We start from the raw sequence: 20635 nt of genomic DNA, 5'->3' as shown, positions 1-20635 counted from the left end.
AGAGGGAAGTCCAGTCTCCCTCCCTGGACTCCATCCTCCACAAAATTAGCTACTAAGTTGGCAAAAACTGCCAGATTCAGCTTTTATAAAACTTTGGAATCTAGTGAAAACTTAAAATAACAGTGAAAGAATGCCCCAGTAATCCATTACGCGAGCACGCTGGTCCTGTTAGATGCTGGTCGTCCCCTGTGACAGAGCAGTGAGGGGAATAGCCACTGCAGTCCTGGGGCTAGTGCAAGAGGGGGAATGTGAATCTTGTGCTCAGAGAACTGTGGTTGTGTGATTTGACCTGTCTGGTGACTCCTTGTAGGACCTGTGCGAGGACTTGCCTTTGTTCTGCCAGACTCAGAGCATTCCCAGGACTGGGGTGGTTTCCTGGGTTGTGTTTGGCGAAAGCACTTGAAGGTAAAAGTATTGGCTGCAGCATGATAGAGAAAGACATGAGCCAGGGCAAGCAATAGGTACATTCTAAAACTTGGGAATGAAGTGATTGGGGAAAGAGAAATGTGGGAGGGAAAAAAGCCTTCTTAAAAAGAAAAAAAGACCCTGGTTATGGTGGGGAATTGAGAATTCCACTGGGACTGGAAGCATGCTCAGAAAGGCCTTAGACAATCACGAGCTTCCACCTCTGGCTGAACTTCAGATTCTGCAAAAGCGAAAAAGTGAAGCCTAAGAAGGGTTTTAACTGGAGTAGCTTAAGCTATGAATTGTTCCAATCTGCAAAGACTAGGAGAGTATGCTTTTCCTTTTCCTTTTTTTGTTTTTGGTTCTAGATGTTTAAGAAAAATTTTGTCAAAATTCACCAGTAAGCTAAAGGAACACAGACTCTAGTAGCTACATAGGACAACAGTACAGACTTTGTAAAAATGGTTTTTCCTAAGCCACTAAACAAACACCAGCCCACATAAGCAGCAACAACAAAAACCAGTGATGGAGGAGAATCTGGTTTTCAAAGTTGCCACATTATAATATGCAGAATGTTTGATTTTCAACAAAAAAAATCTGAGACATGCTATGAAAGAAGAAAGTATGTCTTGTTCACCGGGGAAAAAAATTAATAGAAGATGCCTTGGGCCTCCCCGGTGGCGCGGTGATTGAGCACTGGGCTGCGAAGCTGCCTGCAGCCTCTGCAGCACCGGTTCGATCCCCGGCCACCGGGCGAGGACCCCACATGGTGTGCAGACCTCTCCTGCCGCCCACTGCTCCCCTCAGCAGTGTATTTCGTCATTCTGCCTGTTCTGCTCTCCACTCTGGCTCTGGTGAATTCTCTCACCCTCCCGCGCTTCTGACTACCCAATGCTTGTATAAATAAATAAATCAATCTTAAAAAGAAAAAAAGAAGATGCCTTTTAGGAAGCCTGTTAAAGACTTGGAGAATTTTTAAATCAGCTGTCTTAAAAAAGCTCATAAATGAAAGGGGCCCCCCTGGTGGCACAAGGGTTAAAGTCTCAGTGCTGTCAAGCTATCACCAGCCACTGTGGCATGGGGGGCTGGAGTTCTATCTCCGACCAGGGAGCTGACCCATATGGAGCATCAGACCTCTCCTGTCTCAATGCGTGCTCCCCTCAGCAGTGTATTTCAGTAGATCTGCCTGTTCTGCTCCCCACTCTGTCTCTGATGAATCCTCTCACCACCACTGCACTTCTGGCCTAGACCCCAGTACTAGTTTGCATAAATAAAAATAAATTAAAAAAAAAATAAAAGCCTCATGAATGAAGCAGAAGAATATAGTCTCCCCAAATAGGGATTAAAAACTATACAAAAGGAACCAAATAAAAATTCTGGAGCTAAAAATTACAGCAAAAATGAAAAATTGGCCAGAGGGGTTCACAGCAGATTTGCTCAGGCAGAAGAAAGAATGAATTTGAAGACAGGTCAATTGAGATTGTCAAGTCTGAGGAGCAGAAAAAAGAAAAATGAGCAGAGCCAATGAAACCTGTGGGGCACTTAAGAGACCAGCGTACACATACAGCATGAGATTCACCAGAAGAGGAAGGTAAAGAAAGGATCTTTGAAGAAATATTGAGCAAAAAACCCCAAGCCTGTTAAAATCATAAATCCAAAATATCAAGAGGCTCACAAAGGTCAGGCAGACCCCACACAGGTAAGAATAGACAACATGCTGCATATCCATATGGTGGGACGGCGTTCAGCCATAAAAGTGGAGATAGCACTGATCCATGTTATGTAGTTTAACATTTTAAAGGAAAGAAGCCAGGCACAAAAGGCCTCCTATTGAATGATTCAATTTATATAAAATATCTGTAACAGACAAGTTCATAGAGACAGGAAGGTTAGTGGTTTCAAGTGGGGCAGGGAGTAGAGAGGGTGAAACGGAGTAGTTGCTGCTTAATGAGTTCGGGGTCTGCTTTGAGATGATGAAAAATGTTTTAAACTAGATAGAGTGATGTTTATTCAACATTGCGAATGACCAAATGCCATTGTATTATTCACATTAAAGTCAGTAAGACTGTGAATTTTATGCTATACGAAATTGTCCCAGTAAGAAAAAAGGCGCTGTAATTGTACCTAACTGAGAGGGTGACAGGTATCTGGTGAGCATTTAAGACTGTAATAAATATCACATGTTTTAATAGAGAACCCAACATATAAATATTATTTTTACTTAGCTAGCTAAATATATTCTGAAGTATAAATGTAAACTTTGATTTATCCTGGAATATAAGAAGTATTCAGTTTCTTTTGAAATTTGTAAGAAGTAGTTTTAAGATACATAAAATTAATAACAGCATCGTATCACACCAAAGTTTTATTGGTTAATGAACAAGTAAGTTCTGTTAATTATGAGTAAGTACAACATGTGGTATATTTATGGCTATGTAGCTATAATATTTTCTCACAACCTGTTCCTTAATTTGTCAGAAAGAACCTATTAGGGAGAGACAAATCAATATATGATTTAGCATGCCATAAATGTTCTTCAATTACTGAGATAACCTACCAAACGTATAGCTGAAGAATCCTTCAATCTGTTTGATACTTGTATCATGAAATGTAATTTTATAGTTCTTGTTTAGCCTTTTCTTGCATTGCAGGACAATTTTCATTTTTGAGAAAACTCAGAACTCTACAGAAAGATGAAAAAATGGGCAAAATCTGTTGTCTACTTGAGGGGCTTTATAGGTCAGTGATGCTTACCTAGAGATCTCTGGGTAAAAGCTTCTTGTAAGACCAGAAGGAAACAAAAACAGTACCTCCTTTCACACACAAGGAAAAAGCCACCCATTTTCTAAGTTTATCTTTGTCTTTGTGTCTTAGCCTTGTGTTTGTGAAAGTCATGAGTTCATTGAATGTATGGCAACTGGCCTTAAACAGATTCTTCCTAAGAAACTGGTTCTGTAAACAAGCACTCTAACTCTACTTCTTTGACGTTGATGGGGAGATGGAGTGGGGGGATGGAAGGAATGGGGGAGAAGACAGCAGGAGTGGGTGGAGACAGCGACTCTTGCATCTGACATAGACTGGCCCAAGATGAAGTTTTTCATATAAATGTCTTTGTAAGTAGAAGTCTTGGAAAGTCTTAGAGCTTTGAACAAGGGGATTACAAGAATTGGTTTTTTAGGTGATTTAGGTTTTTAGATTTAGGAATTGGATTTTTTTTAGGTAACTCAAATAACCGCCTTAGTTTGTTTAGGATACCTGTAAAATATAATCTAGTATCCTAACATGGCTTAAACAGACTTAATGCAGTGATTTTAGTTGAGGTTCTCCTGTAATAAGTAAAATTTTCTTTTAAGTTATGATTTTTGGGTATAACAAGATACAGGATGACTTATATTTTAGTAATTTATAATTTAACTTACTTTATTGTAAACACTATAGGACTGTTTAGTTGTGCCTAATAGTCTAATGAATGAAAATGAAGGATTCTACCATGTTTCTGGGCACATTCTGGAACAAAAAAAATCATATTAACTTGTCTAGTTTTTCTTAACTTAAAATTTGAAGATTTGATGCCTTTTTTTCCCTTCTAGGTGATGCATGAACCATTAAAAACTTGGCAAGATGCACCATACATTTTTATTGTACATATTGGCATTTCATCCTCAAAGGAACCATCAAGAGAAAATTTACTAAGTAATCTTTTTACCAGTAAGTTCATTTCATTTCTTTTTTAACATTTGTGTTAATGTTATCTAGTGGTGTCCTGCGTGGTGAATAGTCTAAAATTGTTTTAAAAGAGTGAATAACTCATTAAGAATGTAGTGAAGGAAAAAAAATTGAGAGAAATTAACATTTATCTGCACCCATGTGTACCAGACAGTCTCTGACATCATATTTCCTTAGCATGTATTATGGATACTAGATTTCGTTTTCCTTCATTTGCTCCCCCTGCTTAAAAATTTTTAAACTGGTGTCATGTTTTCAGTGTTGTGAACTCTAGCAAAACTTGGCTGCCAAATTGAAACATGGAAGTTTTTTAATCGACTGGTAATTTTTTAACGTCTCAGTGTTTCTTAGTTTTCTTTTTCACTCTTGCTGCCCAGTTTATGGGTCATTATCTCTTACTTGGAATGTTGGAATAACTTACTAATTGGCATATTTCACCACTAAACATTACAATGTTTATGGTAGTTTTTCAAAATGTTCTTTATGTGGTTAAGGATATTCCTTTCTGGGCATCTCTGGTGGCTCAAGGAGTTAAGCACAGCACTATGAAGCTATTGCAACCTCTGCAGCACGAGTTCCATCCACGGCCAACCAGGGAGCTACCCACATGGCACGCAGACCTCTCTTGACTTGCCTGCTGCTCCCCTCAGCAGTGTTTTCACTAAGTCTGGCTGTTCTGTTCCCCACTCTGTCTCTGGTGAATCCTCTCACCCTCCCGTACCTCTGGCCTGTGCTCCAGTTCTTGTATGCATAAATAAATAAATCTTAAAAAAAAAGGATATTCCTTTCTATTGCTAATTTACTGAGTTTTTTTGGTATTAAGAATGATGCTCAATTTTGTCAAATACTTTGCTTTTAGTGATTAAAATAATCATATAGATTTCCTCATTTGTTAATTGATGAGTTATATTAACTGCTTTTCTAGTGTTAACTCATTCTTGAATTTCTGCAATAGCACTACTTGTCTTGGCACACACACTGCTGGATTCCATTTTCTAGAATTTTATTTAGTTTTTTGTCTATGTTCAGAGTAAGATTGGTCTATAATTTTATTTTATCATACTGTCTTTTACTGGTTGACATCTAGCTTGTGCTAGGCTCATACAGTGAACTGAGGAAAGTCCCCTATTTTTTATATCTGCAGAGTGGTTTTTGTAAGGATAGGATTACCCATTCCTTGAATGGTAGACCTCACTATGATGGTGTTTCAGCCTACTGTCTCTCTGCTCTTCCCGCTCCACCTCCCAGACTTAAACAACTGATTCATTTTCTTTAATAAATGTTAACTTTAGTTTTTCTGCTTTTCCTTGTGTCAGGGTTTTGTGTTTTTTTTGGGGGGGGAGGGGAAGATTGCCCATTTCATTCAAGATTTCAAATGTATTAGCATGAAGTTATTGATATTTCTTCATCAGAAAATATTTATTGCCCTTTTTATTCTCAGTATTGCTTTGTGTCTTCTATTTTTAACTTCTTTTTTTAAAAAATGTGTTGTTTTTTTTAAAATTGAAGTAACAGTGCATTACATTCCTTTTGGTATTTTGGAAGTATAGGCTCGCCCCCTCAGGTATTGCCATCATAGTGTACCCACCACCAGTCACCCATAGTCTGCCACAAAGTCTATTGTGCTAACTGTCCTCTCCTATTTTTAACCTCTTAAATCTTTATAGAACTTCAATTTTTATCCCAATGAATCTGCTTTTGACTTTATTTTTTCCAATTATTTCTTTGTTAACGAGTTTCTACATTTACCTCTATTTCTTTCATTTGACTTGATTTTACACTTTCATTTTTATGAATTATTGGGTTGAATGGTTCATTCCTAATGCATAGTAATATGGGCTACAGCAGATATAGGCAACCAGTGGGTGGCCTGGCACAGTTCATGGACTTAAGACATATGTATATCCCCTGTGTCTTTAGGCCCATGTTCTAATGAGTAATGATTTCAGGGAGCAGTTGCCAACATTAATTTTCATCTTCTTTCTTTAAAGAGGTTGGAGGAGCATCCCTGCTCTATTCTAGTCCAGCTTCTTTGTGCATCAAATCTGGCTCTGGACCTCCTGCTCTTCCAACTACTGTAGCCTGCTTTAGAGCTCTCCAGTATTACCATGTATTCAGCCTCATGCACTGTTCAAGTTTCTATTCAGTGTTGATATTTGGAGATGTTAAACATGTTTTTGAGCTTTATATCCTCTTTGCTTCTCTTTATATTTTATCCATCTGCTGTTTAGAGCTAAAAAGAGGGCACGTCAAAGCATGGGCTCAACTACACCATGTGAAAGTCTTAGAACTCTCATTCTAAAACAGTTTTTATCTTTTTCCCTTCATTAAAACCTTGGCTGTCTCCTCATTGCCTGTAAAATATCCACATTCTGGAGTAAGACTTATTAAAGAAAATTCTACAACTTACCAGCTAGCCCTTCATTGCCTTGTGTGAAAATGTGGCTATATGGTACCTATGTGAAGTCCCAGACTAACATGTTCTTTAAATTTATCATGCATTTTCATACTGTCTTTGTTCATGTTATATCCTCTGTCCAGATAGCCTTTTCCTTTGTCCTAGAAAATGCACATACTTGTTTGGATCTAGCTCACAGGTACAGTAGTCTCTCTGTTGCTTTTCAACTCCCTTTCCCTTCTAGATGGCATAAAACATCTTACTCATCTTTCTAGCACATGTTTTCCATAGTGCCTGTCACATAGAAAGTGTTCAGTGAATGTACATTATATGTTACTATAGAGCAGGGGTCAACAAACTTTTTCTTAAAGGGGCAGATAGTTCTCTATACCAACAAATTCCTAGCTCTGCCATTGTGGTACAAATGCAACCATAGGCAATGTGTAAGTGAGTGGATGTGGCTGCTTTCCAGTAAAACTTTTATTTATAAAAAGTAGATGACCGAATTTGGTTCATGTGCTATATTTTACTGACCCCTAGCATAGAATTAGCAAAAAATGTGACAAATATTTACTGCTTACTTTAGATGGTCTTTAATTAAATTAAGAAGTTTTGCTATGAAATTTTCATGGCTGCTATTTTGGGATGTTAACTTTTGTTCATATAAATATTGGACCTTATTTACTTTCCATAATAGTGTGCCCTTTTTATCTCATGTAATCAATAGGAAATTTTTGTTGAATAGGCAGTTTTTAGTTTGTTTCTGGAACTATTACTTTTCAGATAAATCAGTTTTTTATTAATCATAGCTAGAATTTACCCAAATAGTTTTATCAGTTATAATTTAAAAATAGTCATAGGTTTGCTTTAGTATGGAAATCAGTCTTTCAGATTGTTGCTACTGTCCCTTGCTGTGCTTCACTAAATACTTTGTGTTATTAAGCACTTATTGAAAATAATACATTTATATAGCAAAGACATAAAACGGAAGTAGGTAAAATAATAATATTAGGAAAATATAGGTAAGGAGCGATGGAAGACAGAAGGGTGGCAGAATGAAGTTCTATACTTCTCAAAGTGATGTGTTGTTAGGATAAGTAGATATGAAATGTGTTTGGAATTTAGAAGAGATGGTGCATAGTTTCAGTTGGGCATCCTGAAACTGAGTGTCTAGTTCTTAAAGGTTGTGAGCTTGGGAACAAAGGGCCTTTCCACTTCATATACTGACTCGAGCAGAGTTACGTGTGATGGCCTATGTGGGGTATAGTATGAACTATGAGAACTCTTTATTTTCTGAGTGTTCTGCGAATGTAAGGATTGTGACCAATGAACTTTTCATTTATTTCATCAAGCAAATATCAGACAATGTTTTAGTTAATTTCTGCATCCTTACATTAATTCTGAGGACTGTGTTTTCTCAGTGACTGTTGAAGTAAAGGGTCCCTATGAATACCTCACGCTTGAAGAGTATCCATTGATGATTGTAAGTGAAATCATATTTTTTAAATATTTTTTACATCATTTTTCATTTTTACACAATGTATGCATTTTCATCTTGGTTATATTCCCCATACAGTACCCACCCCTCTTATTTTGACCCTAATCTTTCCTCCCTCACCCTCACCCCCACCCCTCCCCCAGAGTGTGTCTCTGGTTTATAGTTGTTTGTTGATTTTGGAAATCATATTCTTTAACCTCAACATTAGATCAATTTAACTTAAAAGATTGCCTATGTGTTGTGATAATACTCTTTTTTTAAAGAATTGTTTCTGTGTAGTCCAGAAAATACTGTTTGTAGATCTGTACTTCCTAGCAGAACGTGACCTTGGGAGTGTCAGCAAACCCCTCTGTGCCTCATTTTCTGATTTGTAAAATGAAGAGATCAATGACTCCTGGATTTTAGAGTTAGAAAGTACCTCAAAGGTCATTTCACATCTCACATTCTCTCTAGGATCCAAAGAGGGGCACTTCTTAAAACCTTAGAGTTTCTGACTATACTTTAAGTAACTAAATGACAAAACTTCTTTCTTCTCAGTGTGTGTGAGTTTCTTTCTGGGAATTTCCTTTATGTATTTTCAAGTTTCCTTTGTGATCTTTTTTTTCTTCTTCATTTCTCTTTTTTTAGTTTTCCCACTTTGTCATTATTTCATTCCCTTCTGATATATACTAACCCTGGCATGCTTTTTTTCCTCTATAGTATTGTCTTTTTATAATATTTTTATGTGAGCTTAAAAAACTTTTGATACAGGATAACAGTTACTTTTGATGACAAGTCCTCAGTCTCCTCTGCTTTAGAGGAGATAATTTTTGATGTTAGTATTGAATTCCAAAGAAATAGAAAAATTATTTTTAAAATGGGGGTATAATGTTATTTTTTTGTAGTTAAGGCTATGTACTGATTCTAAATTGTCTCTTGACCCCTAATCCTCCTTTTCATCTCTTTCCCATTTGGATGACAGTTTTTCATGGTTATGTGTATTGTATATGTCCTGTTTGGTGTTCTGTGGCTGGCATGGTCTGCCTGCTACTGGAGAGATCTCCTGAGAATTCAGTTTTGGATCGGTGCTGTCATTTTCCTGGGGATGCTTGAAAAAGCTGTCTTCTATGCAGAATTTCAGAATATTCGATACAAAGGAGAATCTGGTACGTAACCAAAAAATATTTGCCAGTGTCTGAGTGACTGGTAGGTGTATGTGGCGATTTTCCTAAGGTCAGCAGTCACTGAGTAGATTTAACTTTTCAGTTAATTATAGTAGTTTCTAAAGCAGTCACTGTGGTTGTGACTTACATTTTTATTCTTATAACTAGGGGATTAGTAATTTAAGAGTAATTTTACTGAAATATATTCACAAAGTAGAATATACAGGGCTTTCCTCGTGGCACAAGGGGTTAAGTCTCAGCACTCTGAAGTTAGCAGCAGCCACTGCAATATGAGTTCGATCCTGACTAGGGAGCTGACCCACATGGCACAGCAGACCTCTCTTCTCTCACCCTCTGCTCCTTAGCAGTATATTTTTGTAGATCTGCCCTGCTCTGCTCCCCACTCTGTCTCTGGTGAATCCTCTCACCCACTTCCCCACACCTCTAGCCTACACCCCAGCTCTTGTATGCGTAAATAAGTAAAATAAATCTTAAAAAAAAGAATATATAACAGTAGTGACCGTTTGAGGAAGATTATAACAGTTACTGAATCTAAACTGTCATTGATTTTTAAGGTATCATTATTAACCTACATATAAGGCATCACTATTAATCTACATATAAGAAAGTAAATACTGCCTATTTAGTTGTAAGATAGCATTGCAATAGACACTTGATTTTAAGGATGTTAAAAATGTTGGGGGTTTGCATTTAAGAATTGGTAAAATAAAAGGGTGCTTATAGTTTAGAAAGGCAACTAGATAATGACAGTAACTGTTTTGTACAGAAGTTTTTTTATCATAGCTACAGTTCTCTCTCCTCAGGCCATTGAATTATTATTAACTATTATAAGCTATACTAATAAGAACTTTCGTCTTTGAAAGGACTTGAAAAAAGTAGATGTGCATATAAGTTGAAAACTGTGTGTGTGTATTGTGTTTTTCTATGTATAACTATATTTCGCCATTTTAAAAAAAGTAGAGAAAAAAATCCCCTAGATGCTATAACTATCGGTGTAGGGTGAGGTATTCTGCTGTGGTTTTAGGGACGTGTGGAAGGTGACAAGAAAAGGTAATTGATTACACTCAGATTGCTGTACAAATGAGTAAGGTCATAAGTGATAGCATCTTGTGTGCTTACAGAATTGCAGAAGAGCTATTCTCGTTTAGTAAGATTAGTATCAGTGTTTGCGCTGAAGCATGTTAGTCTACATTCTGGTTCTAGAGGCATGCCTTTTCCCAAACCTAGATTACAGCACCCTTTCCCCCTTTCTTATTTCTAATAGTCCAAGGAGCCCTCATCCTGGCAGAGCTGCTCTCAGCAGTTAAACGCTCATTGGCTCGAACATTGGTCATCATAGTCAGTCTGGGATATGGCATAGTCAAGTAAGTATTAACTTTCTGTGTCGGAGAGTGCTTTAAAATGCTGATTAAATTAACAGTTTTGCAGGTTCCCAGTGTAGTAGTTTGGAAACAGTTGATATAAGAGTGATTTCTGAAGTAAAAGGTATCTGAAATTTTGTAGATTTGTAAAAGTTGGATAATGTTAGTGTTTCATTTCACTACTTAGAACTCAAGACGCGTCTGACTGAAAATGTGGTGAATGATGTTGAAACACCAAACTTTTAGATTGAATTTATAGGGACTTAACTCTTCCAAAGTATTTTTGCAAATCAGGTTTTTTTTTTTTTTTTTTTTTTTTTTTTTTACTTATACAAGAATTGGGGTACAGGCCAGAGGCGTGGGAGGGTGAGAGGATTCACCAAAGACAGAGTGGGGAGCAGAACAGGCAGACTGACTGAAATACACTGCCGAGGGGAGTAGCGGGCGAGGCAGGAGAGGTCTGCTGTGCCAGGTGGGTAGCTCCCCGGCTGGCTGGGAATCGAACCTGCGCTGCAGAGGCTGCAGACAGCTTCACAGCTCTGTGCTCAACCCGCTGCGCCACCAGGGAGGCCCACAAAACAGATTTTTTAATAGGGCAAACAATCTTGCTGTAATAGTCTAAAAATTATGTTTTAGTCACAAAAATTTTGAGTATGTTTTATATATGAGGCATTGTTCTGCTTCCTGGGGATACAGGAAGTAGACAATACACTTGGAGTTTACATTTGTGGAGGGAGGAAACAGAAAAATAAGTGAGTAAAATATTAATCTGTCAGTGATAAGTACTACGGAACAGAGAAAGCTGGGAAAGTGTATAGAGAATGCTAGGCAGGAGGTGAAGTTTGTAATGGTATATAGAGTGGTTAAGAAAGTCTTCACTTAGTGACATTTAAGCTAAGATCCCCAGGAGGTCAGGGAGCTCTAAGCATCTTTTATTCTCAGGTGAATCAGGTATGTCTTGTTTATCTGTCAGGTTGTTGGCCTGAAAAGTTAACACAAGTTCCTTTTACCTGGGTTCTCTAGAGTTTGTCGCTTTTGTACTCAAACTGTTGCTTTGCTGCTGCTTTAGGCCTCGCCTTGGCGTCACTCTTCACAAGGTTGTGGTGGCAGGTGCCCTTTATCTTTTGTTCTCTGGTATGGAAGGGGTCCTCAGAGTTACTGGGGTGAGTATTACCTAATCTTAGTTTTTGTGGTCAGTTCAGATATACTGTTTTTTTGTCATGAGAGGGTCAATTTGAACTATCTGTGGGCTTCTTTACTGTTTTCTCTAAGTCACCTCTGGATTCTGATTTTCAAAATGTATTTATGGTTCATTTTTCTTTTCACTCTATCAGAACTTTATAAATTTAATGTGTGACTAGAAATGAATTCTTTCCCACCTGTCCCCAAGTTGATTTTTATTTCGTTCTGCCTCTTGGACTGTGGGCTCTCATTCTTGTAGTTGCAGACATTGTGATCATGCACTTACTGGTTAGTCTGATTTTTGTTTTCAAGTGACAGTAGTTTACAGGCACTTGACTTTCAAAGACTTTCATAAAATACAGCTGATTAAGTATCACATCATTTTTGAGAATTATATGATTGCCAGGGAAGGAAATGAAAGCATGGAGATGTAAGTGATAAATTTATGTTAATGTGAAATGGGCTTCCCTAGGTTATTCCAGTAATTATTTTTTAAAAAATTACTCTCTACAATAACCTGTTGGCTTCAAAGTGGTAAATGGTTTAAACTTAACTTTGCCCTCAGGAAAATTTGGTTCAGTAAATTTTGCAGTAAGCTGTCCTTTAAGTAAAACCGTTTACTGATACAAATTTGTTTTTCTAAGCCACACTGTATTCATTATGTAATTTTCTTAGACTTTTAGCAACTTTAACCCTCTGTCAATTCTTTCTTCTGCTGCTATAGTATTTTTCTTATCCCTTGACTCTGATAGTAAACCTGGCCCTCTCAGCAATTGATGCCTGTATTATTTTATGGATATCCTTTGAATAATATCCTGCTAATTGGGGAATTAGGCTTTATAAATAACGTGTGTGTGTGTGTGTGTGTGTGTGTGTGTGTGTAAACTTGCGAAAGTTTTGAAGCTCGTAGTTTTGAAGATAGATTCCTGCCTTACATTTTATTTTAGAGTGAGAGGGTCTTTATAGACTTGTAGTGAAAAATCACAACGACAGGAAATGTTGGGATGGGATGGGGCTTATTATACCATGATTTTTTTGATGTGGTCACTTCTTACCATGGATCTTTGCTCTGTAATCCTGGTGGTCACCTCTTATTTGTTACCAGCATGTTTTATTATATTGAGATTGTAATCTACAGTTTGTATGAAATGCTTACAGCTGTATATTCTATGTGATGGTTTGTCAGAGGGGAAGAATAATATTGGTTTCAAGCATTACTCATTTTTATTTTCTATCAATTCAAATACAAAACCATTCCAGATGATTATAAAAATGCAGAATCCTGTGGTGGTTTCTTCTCTGTGCTTCTCTAGACATCTCTTTTTTACTACCTCTTTTTCTTTGTCAGCAGGCCCAGACTGATCTTGCTTCCTTGGCCTTTATCCCCCTGGCTTTCCTAGACACTGCCCTGTGCTGGTGGATATCCTTCTCATTGGTTTCTTTGATGGCGGTTCATTTTCTCCCCTTGGACATGGGTGTCCATTGATCTTTCTGCAATGGATTTTTACCAGTTTTGTTGATTACTCTTTAGTCTGGGGGATAGGGTATTTGTAGTCCAACCGGGGCTCAGACAGACATCTGAAGTTGGTGATTATGGATTGAGCACAAGAGAAAAGCCTCTCGCTTTTTTTAATGACCATTCCACCTTGATTTTGGACTTATTTGTGCATCCTGCTTAGTATTAGAATCACTGACTACTCTGATTCTGCTGTCCCTTTCAGGCACCAGCAATTATTAAATACTTTGAAAATTATGAAAAGACTTTGATTCTTAAATGTGGCTTCAGGAACTATAGAAAAACTTGGTTGATGTTCTTAAAATTCTATGTAGGTTTAGTAGACTTTAACCCTTACATGTTTTGTATCCTAATTCAAAAGGTGACTTAGAAATGTCTGAAGACTGCCACTGTTTGAAATTACGGATTCATTTATAGCCAAAGTCAACCCGATAACAAGTTTCTATTTCAGTAATCTGTTTCCTTCTGCTTCTTAAAATTAAAATTTATTTATTAAGAACTTGACCTGTTGAAGGATTCACGTTTTGGACCTTTAGGATGTTATTTTGAATTTGTTTTGGTTTTTGTATATCTGGTCCTATGTACAATGCAAATATGCAAAATTACTGTTTTGATTGTGGGGTTCTTATAAAAAGTGGAATATGAACAAAACTGTAATTTTGTGAATTTGAGTGGATTGACACATAGCAAAAATGTTTGCAGTGTCCTGAGTCCAAATGACCAAAAGATACTAGGTTAGTATCTTTCAAATGCACTTTTGTGACTCTCTGAATGTTGGGAGGAATAGAAAAGAAGGGGAGACTGGACCACACAGGACAATAACCAAGTGACTAGCTAGTAACTAAGCTCTGTCAAAGGGTAGACCGAGATCCACCTTACTTACCTGCAAATCAGCTCATCCTGAAAGTTGGATATGAGAGCAGAGACCATCTTTAGTAGACATGAGTTCCCCTTCTGTCTTCCTATGGTAATTTCTACTAGGGAATAATGTTCTGCCAATGGAGAATCACTGTTTTGAGAGCCTAACTGCTTGGGATTCTCAGCCAATTGTAATTCATGATTATGGCCTTTTAATTCGGGGGAGCTCAGGCAGCTATCTTGGTGGATACCATAACATGGCACGAGTGCACTGAGTGTAGAACTTAAGGAAAGTTGCAGGCCTGAGTGTATTTATGACCTTAGACTGATTTAGCTGGGTCAGTGAGAACAGAGCCACCTACCTTAAAGAAAAAGAGATGATGATGCTGGCTCTTGTTCCCCTGCCTGTTACTCATTTTCATTTCCTTTTCTTCATTTTGTCATTACTTTTGTCATCTTCATTCTCTATAAAGCTTCTTGCTGTCTTCATTTCTCTTTGATATTTTCACTCTTTTTTTGTGTTTTTCCCATTTTTTATATTCTTGCTTTATCCTGGTTCTGTCTTCTCTTCAATGTCTCATTGAAAGAGAAGACTTTCTTATTAATCATTGGGAGGATTGCGGTATTTGTGAGATTGGAAATAAAAGAACGGTAAGGCTTCTGGGATCTGTGGCTCTATCAGTATGACCCCAGATCACACTCAGAGAAAACTGAGCGTTAATTTACTACTTGGGTTTTTTTTCTGAATGTTGATTTCCTTGACTTGCAAACACATATTTATCAGCCTGACTCAAACAATGAAGCTATTAAAACTTCGGAGAAACATTGTAAAACTCTCTTTGTACCGACATTTCACCAACACACTTATCTTGGCAGTGGCAGGTAAGTCGGGGAATTTCTTCCTGCTGTTTAAATGCAGTCCTTCTAGAACAGATATATAATCTGATATGCCATAGGTGAACTCTTTAAAATTAGATAGAAAAATTTTGTGCATTTCTCTTTGGGAAGGGGTCTTTAGCTTTTGTCAAATTCTCCGAGGGAATCTGTGGCTCAAGAAAATAATGGAGAACCACTTATTTTATGCATAATAACTGAAAGTCAGCTACATATAATTTCAACTCAGTATTTCTTGTCTCCATTCCTTTGTTGTGGCATTTTTTTTCCTTGAGGCAAGTTAGAGTGCCCATATTGCATTTAGATTCCTAATTTTAGAAGGCATTAATACTTGTATATTTAGTTTAAGTAATTATAAAAATTTAGATCAAAATACCTTGCTGTTAGATTGTTTTTACATATGTCACTAAGCATGTCTGAAATATAGACATTAGGTAAACCTTAGCAAGCTAGCAAGCTAGGTTAGCTTACCTGCATCTTTGGCCCTTGTAACGGATAATAGGTCTGGCCTGTGATTGGAACCAATGTCTCTGTTTGTGTTTCAGTCATTTTATCATCCTTTTTTCTCATCTGAGCAGGCCCTTCCCCCCCTCCCCCCCAAAAAAATTAGTATTACTATACTCAGGATAAAGGAAGGGAAAAACTATATTGTTGATAATACTAGAAAAAGCCATATTTCTAGCACCTTCTTTTCTGAGGGTTACTGAAGTAGCCAGATGTTAAATAAAACCATAAATACAGACTTGACAAGAGTACTTACCATGGACTTTGCTTACTGTAAATTGTTAAGTAAATTTTTATTGAATAAATTTGTTAAAATAACTACTGGGAAATGATTGTCATGTGTTGAGGGTTAGGCCTATGTGGGCTTCTACTTCACCAGAACTGGAGAATGTAACTGGGGATGTAAACTAACATCATGGGGATGTAAACCAACATCAGCTTTTCCATTTCTTGTTAGCATCTATTGTGTTTATCATCTGGACAACCATGAAGTTCAGGATAGTAACTTGTCAGTCGGTGAGTTATAATCACATGCATTTTTGAACACAGTGAACTATCTTAAACACAATTAATGGTCTCCCCCTTGAAGATCAGAATGTTGGCCTCCTCCTCAGTGTTCCATATTAACAAAGTGCTTGATATGATAGGGCGAGTTTTGTTCTGTTTTGTGGGGGAGAAGGATCTGACTATCCCAGTAGTGGGAGAGAATTTTCTAACTACAAGCTGTCAAAACCCAATCTTGCCTTAACTGAAAATTCTTGAATAAGAAATCCAGAGTTCTAATCATTAAGTATGTGTGGATACTAACTGAATAGAAGCGAACTCCTAGGAGCAGAGCCCAAAGACTGGCCAATAGAATTTCTTTGGAGAGATGGCTAATGCTCTTTTAACAACCTAAAGTTACTTTTTCTTATTGTATGTAAAAATGCTTCCCTAAAGATTCTCAGTATAATGAAGCATTGTCAAGTGCTTCATGCAGTTGGTGCCTTTTCTTTATTGTGTAACAGTGACTACTACAAGGGAAGAAACTGTTCCTTCAATTTGTATCCTCAGCCCTTAGCATAGTGCCTACTAGCACATAGTAGGTTGTTAGTAAACATAAGTTGAATGAGTAAATGATTCTTGTTCTATGCCAGGAGCTTTATGTTCTGTGCATTTTATGTGAACAAATGGTTAAGATAATGCATATAAATATACTTTTTCCCCCTTTTGCTAGGATTGGCGGGAGCTGTGGGTGGACGACGCCATCTGGAGGTTGCTCTTCTCCATGATCCTCTTTGTCATCATGGTTCTCTGGAGACCATCTGCAAACAACCAGAGGTTCTTAGACACTTTATTTACATTGAATGGCCTTGTCATAGTTCCGGGTTGGTTCAGTGGGTGACAGTGGAGGGTTCTTTCAGATAGTGGAAGGAACACTCCCTGGGTCTGCAAGCAGGAGAATTGGGTTCCTATAGCTCCACTCTTCTATTAATTTGCATTATGATTTTTGGCATCCTCCCCCCCACCCCCTCTGAGCCCCCACCTCTCTGAGCCTTGGTTTCCTCTACATATGTTGAGGGGGAATTGAGCCATTTGGTAGGATGCCCCTTTTAGTTCTGACATCTGATAATATAAATATTTATATGGGTTAATAAAGGAGGAAGGTAATGACACTTGTAATGAGGGTCTTACTGCCTGGTTTCCAGAAGGAAAGAACAATTTCTGTAGTGAGTAGCCCAACTGACTTTGAATAATATAGAGGAAATGAAGGCTTATGTGACTGACTTCAGAATTAAAAACCCATATGTGAATTTGCTTTGTCCAATTATAGGCAATTTTTACTTAAAAATTGGCTTCTTTATTTTGTGAATATGCCTGTCTTTATTTTCTCTTCTCCCTCTATTCCCTTTTGCATTTAGATAGGTAAGAGCTTATAGTATGCAGCATACCACTGATGAAGGAAAAGAGTAGATGGCATAACCAAACAGCTAATTTTATAGTGAGACATACCAATAAAAGCTTTAGGAAGAAAAAATAAATGACATCTTTTTACTCCATGAAAATAACCTTGTCTTTTCACTTAGTATTTGAATTCCTTTAAAAAAAAAAAAAAGTTTAAAAAGTCGAGAAAGGATGTCAAAGAGAATAGAGGAAATATGAAATCACACTGTTCAGAAAGAACCTAGACATTCTGGTGACCTTCCTTTATATCAGTCTGTAGATTTGCTGCTCACTTCTAGCTCTGCTTATTTATACAAATTTCCCTTCAGTCTTTTTAAAATTTTTGCTTTAACCCTTTTGGCTTTCTCTCTCTCCTCTTTTAAAACATGATGCCCACTCTTTGAAACTCCAGTGTTAAAAACCTAACATGATATATACCCTTTCACATTTTACTCTCTGTTCAGATACAGTCTTCCTTTGCTCATTCAGGCGTACATTTTATTTTTTATCATATCTATTAACTCTCCTACAATATCTTCTGAAAATTCCTAGGTTTTCTTCATTAGATTGCTATTACTTAAATCAATAACAGTGTTATTTCTTTTTTTCCTTATAATCTTCTGTCTCATTTTTGATTCAGAATGAGTTGGTCAGGCCTTCCTGCATAATACAGTGAGAATGTGCCTTCTCATCTTATTCTGACTTTCAAGTAAATGGCTTTTTAACTGTCATCTGTCTTTTTTTTTTTTTAAAAGATTTATTTATTTATGCATACAAGAACTGGGGTGTAAGTCAGAGGTGTGGGGGGTGAGAGGATTCACCAGAAGAGACTGAGGAGCAGAGCAGGCAAATACACACTGCTGAAGGGAGCAGCAGGCGAGGCAGGAGAGGTCTGTTGTGCCATGTGGGTAGCTCCCTGGCCAGCAGGGGATTGAACTAGTGCTGCAGTGGCTGGAGATAGCTTGATAGCACTGTCTTTAACCCCTGTGCCACCAGGGAGGCCCCAGCAGCTATCATCTTTTGCTTTGATAGTTACTGTGAATTTTTGTTAACCCTCTAACAGGTTACAGATGTTCTGTATTTTTCCTGGTTTATAAAGACTTTGTCTTTTAAATATCCTTCTGGTTATTTAAAAAAATGAAAGAAAATAATAGGGAACAGGAAAATGGAAAATACGGATCGAGTTCAAAATGAAAGTGTTCTAGGGATTAACTGTTGAGCAGTTGCTTTTTTGAATCTATTAGAAGTAAAGGAAAGATACCTGAGTTGTATCCAATACCTTCATCTTCTCAGCTCTTCACTGGGAAACTGAGATTTTAAGTGAATTACAACTCAGAAGATCAGGTGCCCCTGACAGGACAGCCGATGAAGTTCTCTGCCATTAATGAAGACTCTAATGAATTAGAGGAGTCTAAATGAATTTGCAATGGGGGGAGGCTGGGGAGAGCCATCGAGAGCAGCTCTGCCTTTCACTCTCCCAGCCCAAGCTTTTATTACAGATATGAACAAAGGAACAAGAAAATAGCACGCAATTGTGTTTTTGCTTATACAGATTAGTAATTACTGCTGAAAACAAGTTTTCCTGCTTAGTAGGGAACATGCTCACAAGCCGGCACATTCTCAGAGAACAGGAGTCAGTTCTGGGAAGAAGTTCTGCAAAAAGAACTTCTAATGTCCTGGAACTCCGTATGCAGAGTACACAGGTACTCTCCAAAAACTCCAGCTCCCTTTCGGGCAGCAGGCTCCCAACAATCAAGACATCATTTCTTTTTGCCTTTTTTTTTTTTAATATTCAGAAGGGCAGGTTTATTATGAAAAGGCAAGGAAAGTAAAGGACACTTGCTCAGACACAAGCGGGCAGTAGGAGCTGCCCCTGAAAGGGACAGGTTTATTAAAAGAGAGACCTCACAGGCAGGCAGCCTTGAGAGGAGAGCTGCCTCTGCTGCTTTGCAAAGGGAGAAAGGTGGTGAGGAGACACACCTGCACAGGCACAGGTGAGCAGGAGGCTGCTGCAGGACATCCTTTCTTAACTACCAGTTTGAGGGCTGAGGTTTTAAGTCACATGATAATCTGCTTACCTGTGTGGTGCACATGCTTGTAAGTGAGCACTGTGTGCTTACTGTATTATGTATTATTCTAAGCTCTTTATTTGAAATGACTTTTCACAAAACACATCTATACGTAATGTTCTGTTATGCCAATTTGTAGGTGAGGAAACGTCACAGCGAGAATAAGTAACATCTCTAAGGTTGTATGTAGCTGAGTCTTAAATTACAACAACTGCCAGTTCTTCCTTGTTAATATAGGCAAGTGAGAGCAGGGAAAGAATCATTTTATTATTAATTAAGATTTTATAAATAATTGCAGGTTCAACAATTAGTTCTGTAAAATCCAGAGAGCAGTTCTCATGGTTTTCTGATTTTATGCCTTTCTGTTCTACTTTGTTCTGTCAGGTTTGCCTTTTCACCATTGTCTGAGGAAGAGGAGGAGGATGAGCAGAAGGAACCGATGCTTAAAGAAAGCTTTGGTAGTGATAAAAGTTACCTTTTATTTGTGGGGTTTTTTTTTTTCAAAGATTTATTTATTTAAGCACACAAGAGCCAGAGGTACAGGCCAGAGGTGTGGGGGGTGAGAGGATTCACGAGAGACAGAGTGGGGAGCAGAACAGGTAGATCATCTACTACTGATATACACTGCTGAGGGGAGCAGTGGGCAAGACAGGAGAGGTCTGCTGTGCCATGTGGGTTGCTCCCTGGCTGGGGATTGAACTCGTGCTGCAGAGACTGGCCTGCGCCACTAGGGGAGGCCCCTTATTTGTGTTTTAAATATTCATTCCTGGTTTTCAGAAATAGAGTAAAACAAGGGTAATATTTACAATACTAAAATCAGAATACTTTGATATAAGTACATGTTTGTTATTTTAGGACCATATTATTTCTTAATCTGGTGTGTAGTGAAGTTAGGGGGAAGTGAAAATAAGGGCATGAATCTTGAGATGGAGCCATGGTAAATTCAGTAAACAATTACACATTGAATGTCCAGTTTGTTTGCTGGAGATGAGCTGAAAGTATGACTTTGAACTCCCGAGCATGATTGTAATGATGGAGAATTATCTGTTTTATAATTCATTGTCACTAAGCTTAAAGCTCTGAATTCATTTTTGCAGTCAGTAGAAATACCCCACTCACCTGGCTAACCAATCTACTT

The 20635-nt window shown here is 37.7% G+C and overlaps 1 protein-coding gene across 5 annotated transcripts in view; it reads left to right on the top strand.

Annotated features, from left to right (window-relative positions):
- The window catches only part of TMEM87A (transmembrane protein 87A), a gene marked incomplete at both ends in the record, with an annotated part of 41294 nt that overhangs the window by 11573 nt on the left and 9086 nt on the right, over nt 1-20635 (top strand). For 2 of the 5 annotated variants that reach the window (XM_084239727.1, XM_084239725.1), the window contains 10 exons: nt 3996-4113; nt 7951-8012; nt 8989-9172; nt 10455-10554; nt 11621-11714; nt 13085-13164; nt 14892-14989; nt 15963-16021; nt 16722-16825; nt 19882-19955. In XM_084239727.1, the coding sequence (XP_084095853.1) occupies nt 3996-4113; nt 7951-8012; nt 8989-9172; nt 10455-10554; nt 11621-11714; nt 13085-13164; nt 14892-14989; nt 15963-16021; nt 16722-16825; nt 19882-19955 (973 nt within the window). Of the gene's footprint in view, nt 1-3995; nt 4114-7935; nt 8013-8988; nt 9173-10454; nt 10555-11620; nt 11715-12457; nt 12541-13084; nt 13165-14891; nt 14990-15962; nt 16022-16721; nt 16826-19881; nt 19956-20635 lie in introns of all 5 variants that reach the window. The other 3 variants (XM_084239726.1, XM_084239724.1, XM_084239723.1) reach the window with 2 other exon arrangements.

Source organism: Talpa europaea, assembly GCF_964194135.1.
Source record: "Talpa europaea genome assembly, chromosome: 8".
NCBI lineage: Eukaryota > Metazoa > Chordata > Mammalia > Eulipotyphla > Talpidae > Talpa > Talpa europaea.
Note: the sequence above shows the minus strand (reverse complement) of the source record. Positions and strands in the feature narration are given on the sequence as shown.